This window comes from Barbus barbus, assembly GCF_936440315.1.
Source record: "Barbus barbus genome assembly, chromosome: 36".
Taxonomy (NCBI): domain Eukaryota; kingdom Metazoa; phylum Chordata; class Actinopteri; order Cypriniformes; family Cyprinidae; genus Barbus; species Barbus barbus.
The window spans coordinates 26,184,666-26,206,062 of record NC_136714.1 but is presented as its reverse complement, the minus strand read 5'-3'; the positions used below and the strand labels follow the sequence as shown (position 1 = coordinate 26,206,062).

Sequence of the window (21,397 nt, the reverse complement as noted above, 5' to 3'; positions counted from 1 at the left end):
CTCCTTTACCGTGCTCTTCTGAGTGTTTGTGTGGGTCTAGACGAGCAAAGAGAAGAACTGAGCAATCCACAGGTTTGTTCTACATTCTGTACTACAGGCTGTTTGAAACTATCAGCTGAGCCATACCTCCAGCAGCTGTGTGTTTATGAGACCATTCCTCCTCTTCTTTTGTCTTTCCTTCTTCTGACTCCTTTAGTTTCTGTAGGACTGACTTTATATCCTCATATTTTGGTCCTGAGATGTGATGCTTTGGTACTGATTCATGTGGCATGTGTACTGATGAAACTATCTCTACTTTTGGCAGCACAGATCCATGCATTGTCTCTGACTCTGGTACTGGTTTATGAGATTCCCTTTTTGGCTGTGTTGGTATGTGTCCATGAGATTCTAATATTGATTCATGAGGTTGCACTATTGGCTGATGAGGTTTATGCATTGCCTCATGATGATGTACTATTGGTTCATGAGCTTTCACTACTGGCTCATGAGGTTTATGCATTGCCTCATGATTATGTACTATTGGCTGATGAGGTTTATGCATTGGCTCATGAGATTTCACTACTGGCTCATGAGGTTTATGCATTGCCTCATGATGATGTACTATTGGCTCATGAGGCATTAGCTCATGGTGTTTCACCATTGGCTCATGAGGTTTATGCATAGGCTCATGATGATGTACTATTGGCTCATGAGGTTTATGCATAGATTTGTGATGATGTACTATTGACTCATGAGGTTTATGCATTGGCTCATGGTGTTTCATCATTGGCTCGTGAGGTTTCACTATTGACTCATGAGGTTTATGCATTGGCTCATGATGATGTACTATTGGCTCATGAGGTTTCTCTGGCTCATGAGCTTTATTCATTGGCTCATGATGATGTTCTATTGGCTCATGAGGTTTCTCTGGCTCATGAGCTTTATGAATTGGCTCATGAGGTTTCACAGTTGACTCATGAGGTTTATGAATTGTCTCATGAGGATTCACTATCGGTGTGTGAGTATTTACTATTTCGTTATGAGAATTCACTATTGGATCATGAGGTTTATGCATTGGCTCACGAGGTTTCAGAATTGACTCATGAGGTTTATGAATCGGCTCATGAGGATTCACTATGGGCTCATGAGGATTCACTATTTGCTCGTGAGGATTCACTATTGGATCATGAGATTTATGAATTGCCTCATGATGATGTACAACTGGCCCATGAGGATTCACTATTGGCTCATGAGGATTCAATATTGGCTTGTGAGGATTCACTATTGAATCATGAGGTTTATGAATTGCCTCATGATGATGTACTACTGGTCCATGAGGATTCACTATTGGCTCATGAGGATTCACTATTGGCTCGTGAGGATTCACTATTGGATCATGAGGTTTATGAATTGCCTCATGATGATGTACTACTGGTCCATGAGGATTCACTATTGGCTCATGAGGATTCACTATTGGCTTGTAAGGATTCACTATTGTATCATGAGTTTTCACTACTGGATCATGAGGTTTATGCATTGCCTCATGGTGATGTATTATTGGCTCATGAGATTTTACTATTGGCTCATGAGGTTTATGCATTGCCTCGTGGTGATGTACTATTGGTCCATGAGGATTCACTATTGGCTCATGAGGATTCACTATCAGCTTGTAAGGATTCAATATTGGATCATGAGTTTTCACTACTGGATCACGAGGTTTATGCATTGCCTCATGGTGATGTACTATTGGCTCATGAGGTTTTTCTATTGACTCATGAGGTTTTACTATTGACTCATGAGGTTTGTGCATTGGCTCATGGTGTTTCACCATCGGTTCATGAGGATTCACTATTACCTCATGAGGTTTATGCACTGGCTCATGTGAATTCACTGTTGGCTCATGAGGATTCGCCATTGGCTTGTGGGGATTCACTATTGGATCATGAGGTTTATGCACTGCCTCATGATGGTGTACTGCTGGCTCATGAGTTTTATGCACTAGCTCATGAGGTTTAACTATTGATTCATGACGATTCACTATTGGCTCATGAGGATTCACTATTGGCTCATGAGGATTCACTATTGGCTTGTGAGGATTCACTATTGGATCACGAGGTTTATGAATTGCCTCATGATGATGTACTATTGGTCCATGAGGATTCACTATTGGCTCATGAGGATTCACTATTGGCTTGTAAGGATTCACTATTGGATCATGAGTTTTCACTACTGGATCGTGAGGTTTATGTATTCCTTCTATTGGCTCATGAGATTTTACTATTGGCTCATGAGGTTTATGCATTGCCTCATGGTGATGTACTATTGGCTCATGAGATTTTACTATTGGCTCATGAGGTTTGTGCATTGGCTCATGGTGTTTCACCATTGGCTCATGAGGATTCACTATTGCCTCATGAGGTTTATGCACTGGCTCATGTGAATTCGCTATTGGCTCATGAGGATTCACCATTGGCTTGTGGGGATTCACTATTGGATCATGAGGTTTATGAATTGCCTCATGATGATGTACTACTGGTCCATGAGGATTCACTATTGGCTCATGAGGATTCACTATCGGCTTGTAAGAATTCACTATTGGATCATGAGTTTTCACTACTGGATCATGAGGTTTATGCATTGCCTCATGGTGATGTACTATTGGCTCATGAGGTTTTACTATTGACTCATGAGGTTTGTGCATTGGCTCATGGTGTTTCACCATTGGCTCATGAGGATTCACTATTGCCTCATGAGATTTATGCACTGGCTCATGTGAATTCACTGTTGGCTCATGAGGATTCGCCATTGGCTTGTGGGGATTCACTATTGGATCATGAGGTTTATGCACTGCCTCATGATGGTGTACTGCTGGCTCATGAGTTTTATGCACTAGCTCATGAGGTTTAACTATTGATTCATGACGATTCACTATTGGCTCATGAGGATTCACTATTGGCTCATGAGGATTCACTATTGGCTTGTGAGGATTCACTATTGGATCACGAGGTTTATGCACTGCCTCATGATGGTGTACTGCTGGCTCATGAGATTTATGCACTAGCTCATGAGGTTTAACTATTGGTTCATGAGGATTCACTATTGGCTCATGAGTTTTATGCACTGGCTCATGAAGTTTCACCATTGGCTCATGTCGATTTACTGTTGGCTCATGAGGTTTCATTATTGGGTCATGAGATTCTGGTACTGTCTTGTGAAGATTTACTATTGGATCATGGGATTTCTGAATTGGTTCATGATATTTTGTTATTGATTCATGAGATTTCTGTATTGGCTCATAAAATACCGATATAGGCTTGACAGGCTCTGGAATTGACACTGCAGATTTTGGCATTGGCCCAACAGATTCTTCTACATGCTTCCCAGAAATCCTCTCTTTCCTTCCAGAAATCTCCTCACCCTTCCCAGAATCCTCTACTGGGGGCGGTGTAGGGAATGCTTGGGTGCAATCATTCAGATAATCAGAAAATTGGTATATAGACACAAACACATACACCGTGTTGTGCTTTACAAACAGCTAATGAAAACCAAGCAGAATAGCCAGAATTAACAACCTGTACATTCATCATAGGACTTTCACACTATACTCAATCACAATGATCTTCATCTATAGCAGCCATAGACCGCAAAACTCCTCTGTGGTCTCTAATACACTTTTCATTATTAACCACAGGTTAGCAAAAGGTCACCAAAACCACATCTACCACAATACTAGAAGTCAGCCAAAATCTTGACGGCCCAACAATACCTTCAATGGGCTGTTTCTTAATTTCTCCATGGTGTGTCCTCTCTTTTTCAACAGGAAACATGTTTTGTCCTGGGTGCTTGGGTTGGTTATTATGTCTGTGGGGAACTGTAGTTTATCAAAAAGAAGAAAATGTCACTTAGGCTTTAAAAATCTTGCTATGTCAGAATGGCATAACACCAACAAGAAGTCACATCTCAATGAAAAATCTAAATTACATATTACCACCTCCTTTTTTTGTGTATATTCTCATTGTCTACTTTTTTGACAGTTATCTTTACTAGTTCCTTTGGATAAAATTCTGCCAGACCAGTTTTAGAAAATAAGAGATTTATATATGTGTGTAATATTTAAAATTTTTAGTTTTATTTAACTCATCAATATTAAGCTTAACTTTCAGTCACATTATCATTTACCCATTTGTTTTCTTGCATTTCATGGAATCAGCTGTGCAATGGAAACATCTAAAGGGCAATTATTGGTTTAATTTATGTCTGTGCTTTATTGATGTGATTTGAATCTAGTTTCAAACTAAAGTGACTGCCCTTCTTAGTGATCTTCTATTTGGTTGCAAGGGTGTATGTAGTACCTAAACACATTAAAATTGGCATATGACGTTAAACAGACAATCCAAACAGCAATTAATCTCAAACGACAGATCGGTGTTGTTTGAGGTACACAGACACACTTGCGTGTAAACAACGACCATGCCGTAATTTCATCAACACACGTACGCTGTATCCTCCTGGGAATCTAAAGATCTCCACCTTTATTAAATCCATCCGAGGAGCTTCTCTGTCTCGCATCTCAGCTGAGCGCTTTATTCCCCCCCTCTGTTTTTTCATGCCAGCTTGACGTATTCAGATTTGAGCTCGAGCTGGAGTTCTCGTTTACTCATTAAACGTCATGCAGTATTCATTCCTCGGGTGCGTATGCGCGCTTCGATCAATGAGTGTGTGTGTGTGTGTGCGGTGGTTCTTTGTTTTATATATATATTCGCAGCCTGCCCTAATCCGCTTTGTGCTGAAAGATGCAAAGTCACTCTATATTTTGACAGGGGAAAACACTGTCTAATTGAGCATTGATTTCCCACTGCGCACACTGCTTTGGAACCGTTACCCACAATCCTCTAGGGGTACGTTTGAGTAGATGACTTACTGGCAGCAGAGTCGCTGAGCTCTTGGCTTGGCTACAGTGCTTTGACTGCCAAAACAAGTGTTTGAAAGAAGCTTCTATAGCATACTAACAACACTAGCACACACACAAACTAGTGCCTGTAACTTACCTTTGCTTTCTATATGTGTGTGAACAGGCCCTTCCTCCAGGGGTGTGGCTTTGTGGGACATGTCCTCTCTGAGAATATGAGAAGGGGGTGTGGCAGGGGGTGGGGCTTCCATGGTGGTATAAAGTGTCTTAGGCTCTATTTCAGCTGGTGGGAGATGGTGTTCAGGAGGGGCATCTAATGGGATTTGCGGGGTGAGTGTAATAGAAACGGGTTAGAGAAACCAGAGTCAGCATAGAATATACGCACACACACAAAGTGCTGAGCTTCACAAAACCGCTTGGATTTTAAATCTAGTTTTCACATGGGGGGGGGGGCGCTAGTGTCAACTGGAATCCCATTCTGCACTGCAGACGCGGTTATGAATTCAATTCATGTTCAATCTGTGTATTAAAATATTCAGAATGGGGTACTAGCATACTGCTTACCGTGCAGGGTTGTGCAAAATTCAGAATAATCGGCTCCAATCTATCTATCTATCTATCTATCTATCTATCTATCTATCTATCTATCTATCTATCTATCTATCTATCTATCTATCTATCTATCTATCTATCTATCTATCTATCTATCTGTCTGTCTGTCTGTCTGTCTGTCTGTCTGTCTGTCTGTCTGTCTGTCTGTCGTTCTGTCTGTCTGTCGTTCTGTCGGTCTGTCGGTCTGTCGGTCTGTCTGTCTATCTATCGTTCTGTCTGTCTGTCTATCTATCTATCTATCGTTCTGTCTGTCTGTCTGTCTATCTATCTATCTATCGTTCTGTCTGTCTGTCTGTCTATCTATCTATCTATCGTTCTATCTATCTATCTATCATTCTAAATGCCTTCAAGCTTAAAGTCTTTTAGAACATTTTAAACTTAAAAGCATTCAGTTTGTTTTGATAAACTTTGAAATATCAAATCTGAATTTCAATTCATCCTATGTGCTATATTAAATTCAAAAAATGAATTTGGATTTAATTTTCAACTCAATTTTGAATGACGCACAACCCTGATATTGCCCACAATTTTCTTTAAATGTGATGCAGTATGTAGTAACAACACATTTCTTAAAATACTAAAATTTCTAAAATTGCATTAAATCAGTGCATGCAGTTTAATTATCATAAATACAGTGATTTTATATTTTTATTATTTTATTTCAGCTAAAGATGTCTTCACGTTTGCCAGTTCAGTGCAACAAGTCAAGAATGAGAAAAACACGTGTGTGTCTGATATTGCAGAAATGATGGCAGTCATTTCAGTCATCTCCAGTGCGTCATCAGTTTATCTAGCCGGAGCACATTTGTAATATCAGAGGTCTTAAGTGAGATGCTGCTAGATTATGAAGCTTCGGTTTAATGCAGATTGTCAGTATGCATGTGTGTTTGCGTGTGTGCGCTCATGTAGTTGCAGATGGCGCTCTGTTGGATTAAGGCACATTACATCATCATCAAGCTCTGCTAGTGCACTAAGGCAGCGACTTGCATAATACCTTATATGGCCTAGTATATTACTCTACACATTATATTCTAGGTTACTACTTATCGCTGCAACTACGGGAGCCTTTGAGGGTCACACTGTCCCACCTGTGTTCAAAGCTGGCGATTCTGTTATAGCTGTAGTGAATTCTTCAGATGAAGTGTCAGTCACTGTTGGAATTTAAAACGAACAATAAGCATCTGAAATCAACACCTGCGGCTGAAACTACTGCAAAGCAAGGTCTTAAAGACAGACAGAGTCTAATTTTATGCTGCAGTCCATTCAAAGTCAAATGTGGATGATTCTTCCTATCATATAATGTCCTGTTATTTGTTGCTCATAACATAACATATAATTACAATGCAGTTGTCTGATTGTCAAGAGGAGAGATCATGTATGTTTGTGTGTTGTCTCTTGTATATATCATCTAAATAATTTACTTAAAATGAATGTTTCTCTGAATCATGATCATTTTTCTGAATGAAAGCGAATTTATCATTCACTGACTGTGTTTTGCTGTGATGTCATTTCCTGTAGTGTTTGTGTGTACTGGTTTGTTCTACTTCTTGTGGCTATTTGCCCAACTGACCAACCAGCAGCCAGAGGATCAGACTCGCCGCTCTGACCTCGTAATCCCTGTCTGAACACACACACTGACCGTATAATCCCTGCGTGTGTGTGTGTGTGCAGAAGGACATTCATCCAGCACACATTAATAGGAACACACACACACTGGCCTACATATCTCCCTCTCTTCTTGTATGTTTGAGCGTGTGTTTGTGTAAGTGTGGTGTGTGCATGTTATGTGCTTGTGTGTGTGTTGTTCCCCCTGTGTGGGAGACCCTTGGACCCTTAGACTACAAGGGAGAGAAAACATGAACATGATCTATGAGTTTGATTTCTTTGGGCCATATGCTACACAAACACACACACACACACACACAAACCCCAAAAAGAGCCATGTGTTGATGCCTTAAAGGAATAGTTCACTGAAAATGAAAATTTGCTGTAAATGTATTCACCCTCAGGCCATCTGAAATCAGTTTGTTTCTTCATGGGAATAGATTTGGAGAAATGTAGCATTACATCACTCGCTCACCTGTGGGTCCTCTGCAGTGAATGGGTGCCTTCAGAATGAGAGTCCTAACAGCTGATAAAAATATCACAATAATCCACAAGTAATCCACACCACTCCAATCCATCAGTTAACATCTTGAGAAGCAAAAAGCTGCGCGTTTGTTAGAAAGAAATCCATCAAGACATTTTTTAACTTGAAACTACTTCATAATAATGCTTCCTCCAGAAAAAAAGTCATCTCACATCAAACTCCACCCACATATTTGTTTAGAGCTGTTATAGTAAACAATGCTTGATCATTGCAGATTTCTCTCCTGATTCAGAGCAGAACACTTTTCACTGGAGAAATTTTATAGATGGAGTAGTTAGTTTAAAGTTAAACACACCTTAATAGTGGATGTTAATTGATAGACTGGAGAGGTGTGGATTACTTGTGGATTATTGTGATGTTTTTATCAGCTGTTTGGACTCTCATTCTGACGGCACCCATTCACTGCAGAGCATCCATTAGTGAGCAAGTGATAGAATGCTACATTTCTCCAAATCTGTTCTGATGAACAAATCTTGGATGGCCTGAGGGTGAGCAAATCTTTCAACAAATTTTCATTTTTAGGTGAGTTTTTCTCAGTAACTTTGGTGCATTTCTCAGATCAGAAATGAAATTCTCAAAACTACTTGTTCAACCTCCACATCATCTAGTCACTTGTGCACATCATAAAAGCACATGCATTCATGCAACTGATTATGTACATTTGTCTGCGGTTTCCTACTTTATCAGTTGCTATTGTCATGTTGCTCAAAATTTATTATATAGTTCTCTGTGCTATTGTCTTACCCCTCAAAACATCTAGTCATTAGTTCATCGTATAAGTAATTAAATGCAAAATGGTTGATCTAGTTGTCATAAACTGTATTTTCTACACATTTCTATTAGACTTTTTGTAAATTTGGCATGAATTGTGAAGTGAATCTTGACTTTCACTAATGAACAGAATGTAGATCAACCAATTATAAACCAGTTCTCTGAAATAACTCAAAGGTGCATCTCATGAACCTTCATGCATGGTGGAAGGGTACAGAGGCAAAAGAGAGGAAGAGGCCAAGGACATAGGCGCATATCAGATGAAATAAGGGCCATTATTGTGGACCATGTTGTCAATCATGGCCTAACAATGGCTGAAGGCTGCAGCTAAATAATGGGAGATCGACCATATCCTCAATAATTCAAACATTTCGAAACAGTCTCTTTCTATCAATATCCCACATACAGTAATGTATAAATTTGTACTTTTGAAAAGATATATGACATACATAAGAAGTGCAGCCTTCTGCATTTCAGTACAGTAACTGTCATCCAAACCGTTGCCATAGTTTACATCAGGTAATACTAACAGAGTGCACTGTTATACTGACAACATGACTAAGCATTTGATTATCTTGTTTGTGAACAATGACACAAGGACTTTTCATTCTGATGGCACTGATATGTTCATTGACATAAATACTTAATTTTGAGAGATGAACTAAAGATTTTGATTAAGTTACAGGCTTTTGAAGGTAATCCATTGTGTGGAGCTGTTTGTACATATTGTTTTGAGAAATGCACAAACTTCTTTGCAAATATTAAAGGACGATTCAAGAAATGCACCAAAGTGACTGAGAAAAACTGTAATACACATTGTCTGCTTTGCTGCCTTTTAATTGAATTCTAATGTGGCTCTGAGGACATCATTTCTTGTTGACTCCCATGCTGAATCATGCTTATTTTCCTGAAGGCATCAGATGCATCAGCATCATGTCGCTGGAAGGCCGTTTAAAGCTTTACGACGTTACACAAACGCTCTTAAAGTCCTGACATCGCAACGTCCCGGGCTTCACTTCTACTAAGTGCTTTTCCCCAGGGACACAGACAGTTTTAAAATTAGACCATGACTACGGGGGGCGACAGGATGGGCAGAACTCAGCATTTCTTGAAACATGCTCCGCCACAACACATAAAGTCAAGCGAGTTTGAGAAAACTTTCTGGCAGAGTTAAACCACATGTGTTTTGTAAACCATTCTGCAGTTATAAGTGCTTTGAGATCCTTCAGATCTGTGTTTGAAATACCTTCACACTTTCGCATACAAACATCCTCGATCTGCTTTCACCTTCACGGAGCTACACCCAGGGTCCAAAATTCACACTCAACAAGCATCAAATGCAACTGTAGTGCGTAATTGGCCAGTTAGTCACTATTTGTAAGACGTGTCTTTTCTTTTTTTTCCTTTTTTTCACAAAAAAATGAATTTTGGATTTTCAGCTCCAGTGTCTTGCTGTATATGTGAAAATAACGACAATAATGGGCATCTAATCTAAAAGACAGCTGAAATGACACTTGACCGTCGTCTCGTAGAGGTACCCATTAGAAACATTTACCAAGGTAAACATAGTCCCTCTGATAATGTAGTTATTATAGTTTCTGTTACTACTGTAAAATCACTATAAGTGTTAGTAAGCAGCTATAAATGTTCATTTCAGTGTCATTTTCGGAATTTTTTAACTCTCTCTTTATATATTAAATTAAAAATAATAGAAATAATCAAAATAATCATTAATAAATAAAATGCATTTAAATATTTTTATTTCAATTAAGATATCACGTTTATATTGATTTAAATGTTGATATTGATAATTATTTAATAAAACATTAAGAACTAGATATACAGTACAAACACTTACAATGGAAAATAATTCATATTTAGGAAAACATTTAAAACCAAGTTGATTAGGTATGAAAGAGGTCTCTAAATAATGGTATGTATTAATATTTTAAATTGGCTTTTATTTGATATTTTCAGTTTTTTTTTTTTACGTAATAGTAATTTTGTTATATGCTTGTCATTTTTATTATTTTTACTTTTATTATTTAGTGTTTGTTCTTTCAAATAATTTTTACATTACTCTTTAATTAATTTTTATTTTTAAAGTTATTTTATTTCAGTTATTTGCCAAGGCAACATTTCTAATTTAAATTGAAAGTTTTTTTTATACAATATTTCTATTTTTATTTCAATTAACAACAATTATTTTTAATGGTTCTAGTCAACAATAACAACACCAAGTTTTTATTGTTTAGTTTCAGTTTTAGTTTTATTGTTGTAACAATAACTCCCGTAACTAAGGTGATTTCTGGTGAGTTTCTGTAGGCCTGTGCCTGAGATGGACCCACCAGCTGTACTGTTGTTTTCTGGGAAATCCCTTCTTAGATGTGGGCTGATATTGTGTGTGTTTAGTGCATGTGATGCTGTAGGCGGGTCTTCAGAGAGAATCTCTTATATTTCTTATTCTGTTTGAACCCTCAAGGAATCACGTCATCTTTCCTGCTTCTCTCTGTTCCTTCCTCTGTATCTCCCTTTATGTTTCTTCCTCCTGCTCTCTGATGTTAGGCTGAATTGCGGCTAGTTTCAGCGGTTTGACGATGATGAAAGCCACAGGACGGGCGGCCCATGAAAAATGAAGAAGACATAACGAGGAATGGAGCACAGAGACAATAAAGAAAGAGAGAGCGAGGGATGACTGACATATCAGAGAGAGAGAGGAGAGAGGATGAAAGACCCGTCCTCTCGTTTGTTAAGGGTTGGGTACTTACTGGAACCAGAAGAAGAACCAGCAAACGCCTGAGAACCTGAAAGAGAGAGAGAGAAAGTGTGTGTCAGGGGGCTTTGATCCAAAACTCTGTCTATGTAGTGCTTTCTACATAGACCGATGCCTTCTAAGCGAGCATCCTAACTGAAATGAAACATCGCAAGTGACTGATTTGGAACAATGTATATCAGAAACGTTGCTGATATAAGCTTGACATATTAGTATCAAAGTGCAAACGCTCAGAGTAAATATTTTAAGAATTTTTATTATTACAGTTTTTTATTTTTTTACAATCACTAGGATACATTTCTCAATACTTAGGTTGCTTTTTCAAAACTCTTCACATAGTCCTTCTCACATAGTACATCTTTCAGCTTGGCATAGCTGTAAATTTCCAAAATGCCCCAGAATAAGAACTGATTTTAATTTCATGCAATGGGCATATTTAAATAAATTACGCAAATAAACAAACTGATTTTTCACTGCACTCGTTACAATGGATTCAGATAGTCTAGCCTTTTTATCCAGAAAATTTGGCCAAATGAAAGCAGTGTAAAATAAATGCTCTACAAATGAAATGTATTATTTAATAAACACTGCGACATTCTATAAAAAACAAGAAGTGACAGATTTAATTTATTGCTGACTTTAATAAGCATATATTAAATAAATGCATATTTGAAATAATGAAATATTTTAAATATGATATACTAAATAGTGAAATATTAAAACATGAAATATTTTGGATCATAAAAATAATCAGAGCCATTTTAATGTTTTTTTTTTTTCACTGTGCTCTTTGTAATGTATTCTGGCCTATTTTGGCAAAAATTTAGCAAAATGAAGGCAGCATAATTAAGAGTGCCATACACATGAAATGCATTCATTTATAGTAAATACTGTGACATTCATGTCAGATTTAATGTAATGCCGACTCTAAGCATATATTATATTATTATATATTAAAGGTGCCATAGAATGGAAAACTGTATTTATCTTGGCATAGTTGAATAATAAGTTCTGTACATGGAAATGACATACTGTGAGCCTCAAACACCATTGTTTCCTCCTCCTTATTTAAATCTTGTGAATAAAAAATCAGAACATAATACCGACTGTGACGCAACAGTCGGGATCACTAATAGTTACGCCCCCAACATTTGCATAAACCCGCCCATGTTCTAAGCCAGCCGCCAGCCGAACCATCAGAAGTTCTGCAGGTATTGTGAAGAAACAAGTGAGGACAACAGTGAACATGGCAGATCATGGAAATAAATGTTATGTTCCAGGCTGTGCAGGGGATGTGAAGTGCAGGGATGGGTTGGTGTCTGTATTCAGAAAGGCACGGAAAGCAAATAACGCGAGCCACTAAAGGGACATGGTTAGCTCCTTGCTAGCGATAGCCTGTTACATTACAGTGCATAAGACTTACCACATACATACACTTACCACATAAACAGAGTAAGGAGAGATGACTGAGGATGATGGCGAATGATTTACAGATCCTGAGCACTACTGACAAGCATCTGATCTTGTAAAATTTGTGGTAAGTACTGCCACTCCATAGTATAAACAGAGGACGTGCGATCACGAATTTCGAAAGTGAAAGTAAAAAGCTATCGTACAATTGAAAGCAGTTTCAGTGCCCCGCATATTAATAGCGGCTCCCTGATGCCCGCATTTTATATACAGTATAATTACCCAACGATATAACTGCGAGAGAAAGTATAGAAATATATATTTTCCTCCCTGTGTTTCCTTCCTGCTGTGTAAGCTACTGAAATGAGCAGCACTGTGAAACAGCCAATCAGAGCAGAGCTCAACATTGAGCAGCACTGTGAAACAGCCAATCAGAGCAGAGCTCAACATTATTATTCATGACCCTTCCAAATAAGCCAATAACAGACCATTTCATTCTAGGGAGAAATCTAGGGTTGTAAATGCACATGTAAAACCGTTTCTGGAGATTTTTTGCCCTTACCTAAGCCACATACCTTCTATGTAGATATCAGAGAACAATTTAAAATATTATATCAATGCATTCTATGGCACCTTTAAATATATGCATTTATTTAGAGAATTATAAAATAATCAAACAGTAGTTTTAAAATAGCCTTTTTTGCCAAATGAAGGCAGCATAATCAAGAAATAGTAAAACTCATTTATTTATAATAAACACTGCAATATTACATGAAAATGAGAATGATCAGTTTTGATGTTGGCTTTAATAAGCATATATTAAAATAAATTATAAAAACACCCAAACAGCAATTTTAATCAGATTTTTCACAGTGCTCGTTGCAATGCATTTTGGTATTCTGGCCTTTTTTGCCAAAATAATTTGGCCAAATGAAGGCAATAAAATTAAGAAACAGTGAAACACACTGATTTATAATAAACACTGCAATATTCCATGAAAAATAAGAACAGTCATGAATTAACATGAATTAGCATATATTAAATAAATATATGCATATATTAAAAAGAAAACAATCTTGCTGCACTAGTTGAAATGCACTGAGGTATTCTGGTATCTTTGACCAAAGGAAAGCAGCGTAATTAAATCTTTTGGTTTGCTGTCTAGGTAGGCAGCTCACTAGGTTTTGGAACAGATCTAGCGTTTCCTGTTCAGACAGTGATTAGTGCAGATTTGGGCTGTTTTCTCCACAGAGGAACCTGTGCGTGTGTGTTTGGGAACATTTTGTAGGCTGGAACGGCGGTATGGCGGTCTGCGCTGCTCTCCTCTCTGTTCTCTGGGAATTGGGCCGCCACACCAGCAGGCTTGATCTTACTGTGAGCTGACAGGTCTGTGAAGTCTAAAAGGCTCTGCAGCGCTCGGGTGTGTAAGTGAAGTGAGTTGAGATCTGCAGTCTGCTGGATTCACCCGTGTGTGTGTGTGTGTGTGCTGCCCTAGATTATTATTTTATCATGAGTGCTGCTGGTAAAAATGGGGGGATGTTGTGTTCCAAAGGATCTCCCTTTGGATACTGTACAGAAGGGAGGAAAAATGAAATTCGTGTTCATTTTCATCTCTGTTTCTTCTTCTATTTCTCTGTCCTCATCTGCCTTTTTTCCCCTTTGTCTTGCTTTTGTTTTATCTCTCATTTCAGTTCACAAGCGAGTCCCTCCTGATCGTTTTGTCCACATTTTCAGGGATAAATCAGATCCAGTGGATAACCGTCCGTCTGCTTTCTGTGTGTGTGTCGGAGTGGAAAGATCTCTGAAGCTCAGAGGAATTCCGGTCGAGGAATTCTGAACCCAGAAAATAATGAGGAGATTTCAGTGTGAGAGGCTTAGATGTGAGAGTCCTGTAGTGTGGGATGATTTTAGAGATAATTAATTTAGTTTCATTGTGGAGTAGAATATGATAAAATGGATTGATCTGATTCATGAGGGCCTGATATTTGCACACTGGAGACCTAGTGCGATTGATTTTATAATGCAGTTGCATTCATAACCATTTTATACCTACAATGATTTTTCTCTGCTTCTATGTATGTTTAGGTGTTTTTTGTAACATTTGGCATAGGGAAGTAAGATCTTCCTGTGTATTTGACTCACATGTGTTGGGGGATCCGTTGGGTGTTGGTAAATATGATCCTGACTTCCAGGTCTTGGCTTTGAATCCTTTTTTGCAGCGCTGGCAGTCCTGTCCGGTCGTGTTGTGTTCACATTGACACTGTAAGTTGCCGTCCACATACAAACACTGAGAAGCATGGAGATTGCATTTACACCTGAAAGACAGAAAGACAGGCAGACGTTTAGCAGTACTGTAATACAGGCCTGCCAATACAGCGAATCTGAATGATTTCATGTGTTTTTGGTTGTGAATTGAAATTTTGAATTTGAATGTTAATATTAACATCAGTGTTATTTTAGTATCATTTATGTACTATTATAGTATTTATTAATATTTAGAATTAGTGTTTATTTTTATATTTTCAGTTTATTTTATTTTTAGATTTTAGTTTAACTTTTAGTAATTTTGTTAAGTGCTTTTGTTTCCTTTTTCATATTTTAAAATGTATTTTTTACCTTTATTATTATTATTATTATTCCAATTTAGCTATTTTAATTCTTCGGCTTTTTAAAATTTCAGTTAGTTGCTAAGGCAACATTTCTCATTTCCGTTGTAAATAAAACTACTTAAAGTTTACTTATTTTTTGTGATGTAAAAAAATATATATATTTCTATTTAGCTTTATTTATTTCAAAGTCTTTCATCTAATATTTTTATTTAATTTTATTTCAACTTTATTTCAAATACATACAAATATTTTAGGTTGCATTTTAGTAATTTTATGTGCTTTTGTAAAGTATTTGTTTTCAATTTCAATTTAATTTACTCTTATTTTAAATTTATAAATTTTGTACTTACATTTTTGTATTTCATTTCAATTAGTTGGCAAGGCAAAAAAAATTTGCCTAATATTTATATTTTATTTCAATTAACTAAAACCATTTTTAATGTTTTAGTTTTAAGTAACTATAACAACACTGATCGATGTTAATATGAATTTGATTGTGAACATAAATGTAAATGTTTATATTAATGTGCATGTGAATTTGATTCTTAATTACTTTCCAAAATATTTACTTCGGAAGAAAAATGGCAGAGAAGAAATATTTTAGACAGTTATGACATTTTGGTTTTATGTGGCAAAGTCATTAGGAAAGCATTTCAAACCTCCTGTATAAGCTGCACTCAAGCAGGGCCGATGTTTTCAGAGATATAAATTACAGGTGTAAGTGTGTATTGGCAGGTGGAAATGCATCAAGAGCAATGGACACAGGTGTGCTGCTGTAGATTGGGCCCAGTAAAGCAGAAATGAGCGTTTGTGCAAGACCAAATGGCCCTGATCCTAAATGAGACTCTTCCACCTGAGCAGCACAGTGAGTGTGTGTGTGTGTGTGTGTGTGTGTGTGTTACTGTCGAGCTTCAATCCAGTTTGTTCCGCTGGAGTGAACATGGATCCATCAGCATCAAATATTCACAACATCGTACTGTACCTTGAGCCAACCCTCATCTATCTCTCTCACACACTATTTCTTTCTCACTTTTTCTTTTCCACAGCCTGTGAACATTTTTTCCCCTCTTTCTCCTTCCCTCCATCTCCTTTAACCTCGTTCTCTGACACCATCGCTCTTCCAAGATGTGGTTTAGTGTGTGCTAAAGTGGTCTAGGTTTAGCTGTCTGTAGTGTGATGTGGTCTATGATTGATCACTTATACCTTGTGTGTCAATGTGCAGTATAAAAATCTCCAATTTACAGTCTAATGTGATACATTTTAAAATGTGAACCTTTTAAAAGCTTTACAAAGAACATTTTTATTCTCTAGTTGTTTAGATGTAAACATAGTCGGCGCCGATAGCCTTGTGGGCAGTTTGCCGAAATATAGCGCCGTTGCACAACGGCCGTCATGAGTTTGAATCCCAGCTCGAGGACCTTTCCTGATCCCACCCCCTTATCTCTCTCCCACTTTGCTCTCTGTCATCTCTACACTGTCCTATCCTAATACAGGCAAAAACACCTGAAAAAAATAAAGAAAAGCATTTATGATCTATAGAAGATTATTTCTTCCAACAAATAAATAATAAATGTAATTGCAACTTTTTTCTTACAATTCAAAGTTTATATCGCGATATAAATTCTGACTATTTTTCTTGCAATTGCAAAGTTATAAACTTATTTAATTTTTTATTTAAACTGAACAAATCTCCACCAGAGAATAAAAAAAAAAAAAAAGGTAATTGTAAATTTTTATCTGAAAATTCTGACTTTAAAAGTATCAAATTTAGAGTTTTTTTCTTGTATTTCTGAAAAAAGTCAGATTTGCTCAAATTAAACTATGGAGGCAACATTATGGAAGCTTATTTTTGCAACGGAATAAAAAAATAAAGGTAATTGTGACTTTTTAGCTAACAATCATGACTTATTTTCTCACAATTATGAATTTATTTCTCCAAATCCTCACCGTTCTCAGAATTGTGAGATATAAATCTGAGAAGAAAATAAAATAAATAAACTCTGAACTGTGTGCAAAAAAGTCACAATTACCATTTTAATTTTTTCTTTCTGTGGTATGTTTATATGATATGTAAAAGTAATAGGTCATATGGTAATGTGATTGTGATGTCATGACCATAATGATTTCTGAATCATTTTTGCAGTTTAGTTTTATCAAATCTCAGTATTATTTCAAAAGAGCAAGAACAATCCAGCTGTCCATGATATGACCTTGTTAAGTCACTCTGAAGTAACTAGGAGTTTCCCGAGTTGTTTTCAGTGGGATTTGCGGTGTGTGGTGTGTGTGTTTGTCCTCTGAGGGCCAGTTCCCCTGAGCAGAGGTCCTGCTGGGACAAGGGTCTTCTGTAGTGCCCTGTGAGCAGCTGGGATAGCAGAATTACTCCCACCATCTGCTGCCCGCACCTCTCACGCATGTCTAATAATGCTGCGCTCACATTCTCTGATTAGTTTCATATCAGCTCAGAATGTAAAACACACTCCAGTGCAGTCAAGCCTACTGTGTCATATTTGATACGTCAGTTTCTATAGCCTCTAAATGATCAACATGACTTTGCTGATAAACCTGTTGACACAATCCACTACATGCCTTGTCATGTATTGATAGTTTTTAGCAAAAGGCCTTAGTGTTAGTGTCCAAACATCTGCCTTTAATTTTATGTCTAAACTGTTTCGTTTAAAAAAAGAGAGATGTCAGGCTTTACACGGATGAAGTCAACATTTCTTCAAAACTGACCCTATTTTATAGCTCATAATCACTGTTTTAGGCTACTAATGCAGCCTTTCTATAGTCTTGCCACTAGTTAATGCAGTAATTTAAAACAGGTTACTTCAATAACAGCAAATATAAATAGATATGTTTCCATTGGGATACAGTATGATGCTCTGGGGGATGAACTTGACTTGACTTTTCTATCTGGTTTCCATTACTTTTCCATGTTTTTTGTTCTTTGTGATTATTGGATAAGGATTTGTAAAAAATAATTTCAGACTGCACTCACAAATTGCACTTAGCTGATTGAATATTTTATCACAGAGTGTATCTGGAACATTTTAAATTCACTACAGAAATTCCCATGCCATTTGATTATTTTTCATGATTGTTTTTTTCAGGTTTGGAAATTACAATGTTAAAATTCCGTCGCATTTGTTTTCCATGACCATGGGAATCCTGTTAGATAATTATGGCCAGACTCCCAGAACAACATTTTCATCCTTCCTACGATCGACTGCATTCAGATCTGACTCTATTCTGGTATGTAATGTTCACTTTTCACAATGCAGTCAATTCCTGATAGATTAGTTCAAGCCCATGGGTTGTTGTCTTTAAAAATAAGGGTTCTTAGTTCTTAGGTTACTAAAAGATGCATTGTTTTTAAAAAAGGATTTTTGGCTGATTTTACTGTAAAGAATGCAACTGCACAATTTCCAGGTTACATAACTTTTTGAGTCTCAAATACTAAAAAAAACAGCTATTTTCTTGAAACAACATAAAAACCCTTGTCAGACCAACAAAATTACACCAAATGTTGTTCTAACTAGTCAAAAATGACATATTGTTGAAATTAAGGCATAGTGAGTTCCCAGCATGAATAAATTATGCAGTTACTGTTATAGGATTATTTTTTTTGTTCTTCATTTAAACTTTTTTGTTGTTGTTTTGTCATTATTGTTGGTTATTTGTTGTACTGTGATGTAAAGAGCTCATCTTTTTAACATTTGTTGGTTGTCACCGTTCTTGAGGTTTGTGCTTCTAGTTTTGAGGCCTAGAGAATGTTCAAATCCATTTTCTGGATATCTTAGCCTTGTTTTACAAGCAAAGACAATGTTGTCTACATATTAGACTAAGTTATCCATTAAGATTTGTCATTCATAAATAAGCATAAAATCAATAATATGGTGACTTTTTAAACATTGTTTTTTTTTTCCAGGAAACACAAAAAATCAATTATCTCCACAACATTAATTGTTGTTTCAGCTGCTGTGACAAGAAATTTTCTATTAGCAAAATAAGACAATTAGCCTTTTTCACAAGTTACGGAAATGACGTCAGCACAGGGTAAAATTAGTTCTGTTACAGGTCTGCCCCTATTATATCAGAGTGCCCTTTTCTCAAATAATGCTTCTTACCTTTTCTGTTTTCCAAGTTGTTGTTATATGATCTATAAAGAAATAACATTTTACTTGTTTGTAACTTATATGGCCACTCAGACCGCTGACTCGTGAGATAATGTGCTTAACATAGTGCTGGATGGTTTCTATTCTCCGTCTCCGGCATAGTCCCTGTTTTAAATAATCTTTGATCTCCGGTACATTTGAGCGTATTATCTCAATTTACTCCGTCATTTCCCTCCAATCCAATTAGATGACATTTTTGAATCTAATTGGAATCAGAATTGTTCTGATTGTCTTTCTCTTCGTCTCTCTGTGAGTTATGGATTATGTGAGCGGTTTTATGATGAGTAAATCAAACAAACATGAATCCACAGTGAGACTCGGCAGACGCCAGGAACGCTCTCATTCTCTGATTTCTCTGTCTGGTTTCTGTCTCTTCTTTTTCTCTTCTGCTCATTAGATGATAGAGAGCCGTTTCTTACTCTCACACATTTCCAGCAACTTATTCCGAGCCGTTAATTCCCTCTGAAAGCAGAGAGAGATGGAGGTATATAAAGAGCAGTTAGAGAAATCTAATGAAGTAAACTGACCCTTTTGTTGTGCTCCGTTCTGACAGAAAATAGATCTAAAGAAAAATCATTCTACAGTACATTTATGTCTTGTGAATTTTTGTGTGTGTGACACATTCTTAGCTTCGCTACTGTAAATCTCTATCAAATTCAGTTGACCCTTTGCTAAGCTCTGCCCTTTGGAGGGGTTTTGAAAGATTGAAATGATTCATAGATCATGTAAATGTCCTTAAAGTTTGAATTCAGGTTTGTCTACAGTATATATGAATTATAATTAGTGATATGCCCCCTTTTATCCTCATTCAACGTGTGCGTCTGTTTCTGTTTGTATCTTCTGTAATTTGTATGTATTTGTCTGAAGGGTGAGATCAATGCTGTGTTCGGCTCAAACTGATTTAATACGACAACTCTGTGGCTTTCTCTGCTTTATTGCATAAGTAATCTTTTTCTTGTTTCAGTCAGTTTTTGCATTATTTATTTTAGTATTATGTATATATATATATATATACTTTATAGTAATTATTAATATTCTTAATTAGCTTTAATTATGTTTTCATTTAAATTTTAGTTTAATTTTTATTAGGTTTTGTTCTTTAATTAATAATTCATAAATAATCTTTAAATATTTATTTCAATAAAAACAACTTGTAGTAGTTTTAGCAGTAGTGTTAACAACACAGTCATTCATCTTAATCATCATAATCACGCTGTTTTGATTTGACTTGCTTTTTATATACATTTCTGTATAGATTTATTGTAAGCTATATAGAAATAAAGCTTTTAATTCAGTTTTAGTAATTATATACTTATTTCAGTTGCAAGTCAAATATGTCTAATTAGGTTTTTCACCTTATATTTGTATTTTATTTCAGCTTTATTTCAATAACTGAAATATTTCACTTCACAGTAACAACACTAGTTGAGTAACAGATCAATCTTTGTTCATCTTTATCATCACAATCACAGTGTTTTAATTCAACCGTTACTTTTTGTTTCATTCCATTTCCAAAAAAACCCCAAAATTCTTAGTGTTGCCGCTGCTTTTCCCTCTAAACTCTCTCTCTTCCTCTCTGTCTGATTTGCTCTTCAGTGAGAGTGGTATTCCCTCCGCGATTCCTCCCACTCATTCAAACTCCAGCCACACTCATTCCCATCTTTTGTCTATCCACACATTTTTCCCATTCAGGCCGGTTGCTCACTAGCTTAACTGCATTTTTCAGTAGTGTCCACTGTACATGATGTGTGTTGTTGTGTTAGTCTCAGTGCTCATAGCGGGTGACGGAGGCACCTGTTATTAAGCTTGTTATTCAGGTAGCTGCTCTGAACATGTTGACTGAGACTAATTGTGGATTCTGCTCGAATTGTTGCTCTGCAGTGCCGGTAGTTGAAGTGAAAGGGAAACTGAATGTTGGCTTATGCAGTGCTTTTGTTGTGTTTCAGAAAGCAACAACGCACAAAATAGAGCATCTGCATTCAGATACTTGCATAGCGTTTCAGGAATAAC

The 21,397-nt window shown here is 36.8% G+C and overlaps 1 protein-coding gene across 1 annotated transcript in view; it reads right to left on the bottom strand.

Moving 5' to 3' along the window:
• The window catches only part of LOC306855744 (netrin-G2-like), a 71,914-nt gene that overhangs the window by 12,547 nt on the left and 37,970 nt on the right, over positions 1 to 21,397 (bottom strand). Inside the window, exons 4-5 of the mRNA XM_079394576.1 lie at positions 14,746 to 14,918; positions 11,189 to 11,224 (exon numbers count right to left, since the gene is read on the bottom strand). Of these exons, the coding sequence (XP_079250702.1) occupies positions 11,189 to 11,224; positions 14,746 to 14,918 (209 nt within the window). The remainder of the gene's footprint in view (positions 1 to 11,188; positions 11,225 to 14,745; positions 14,919 to 21,397) is intronic.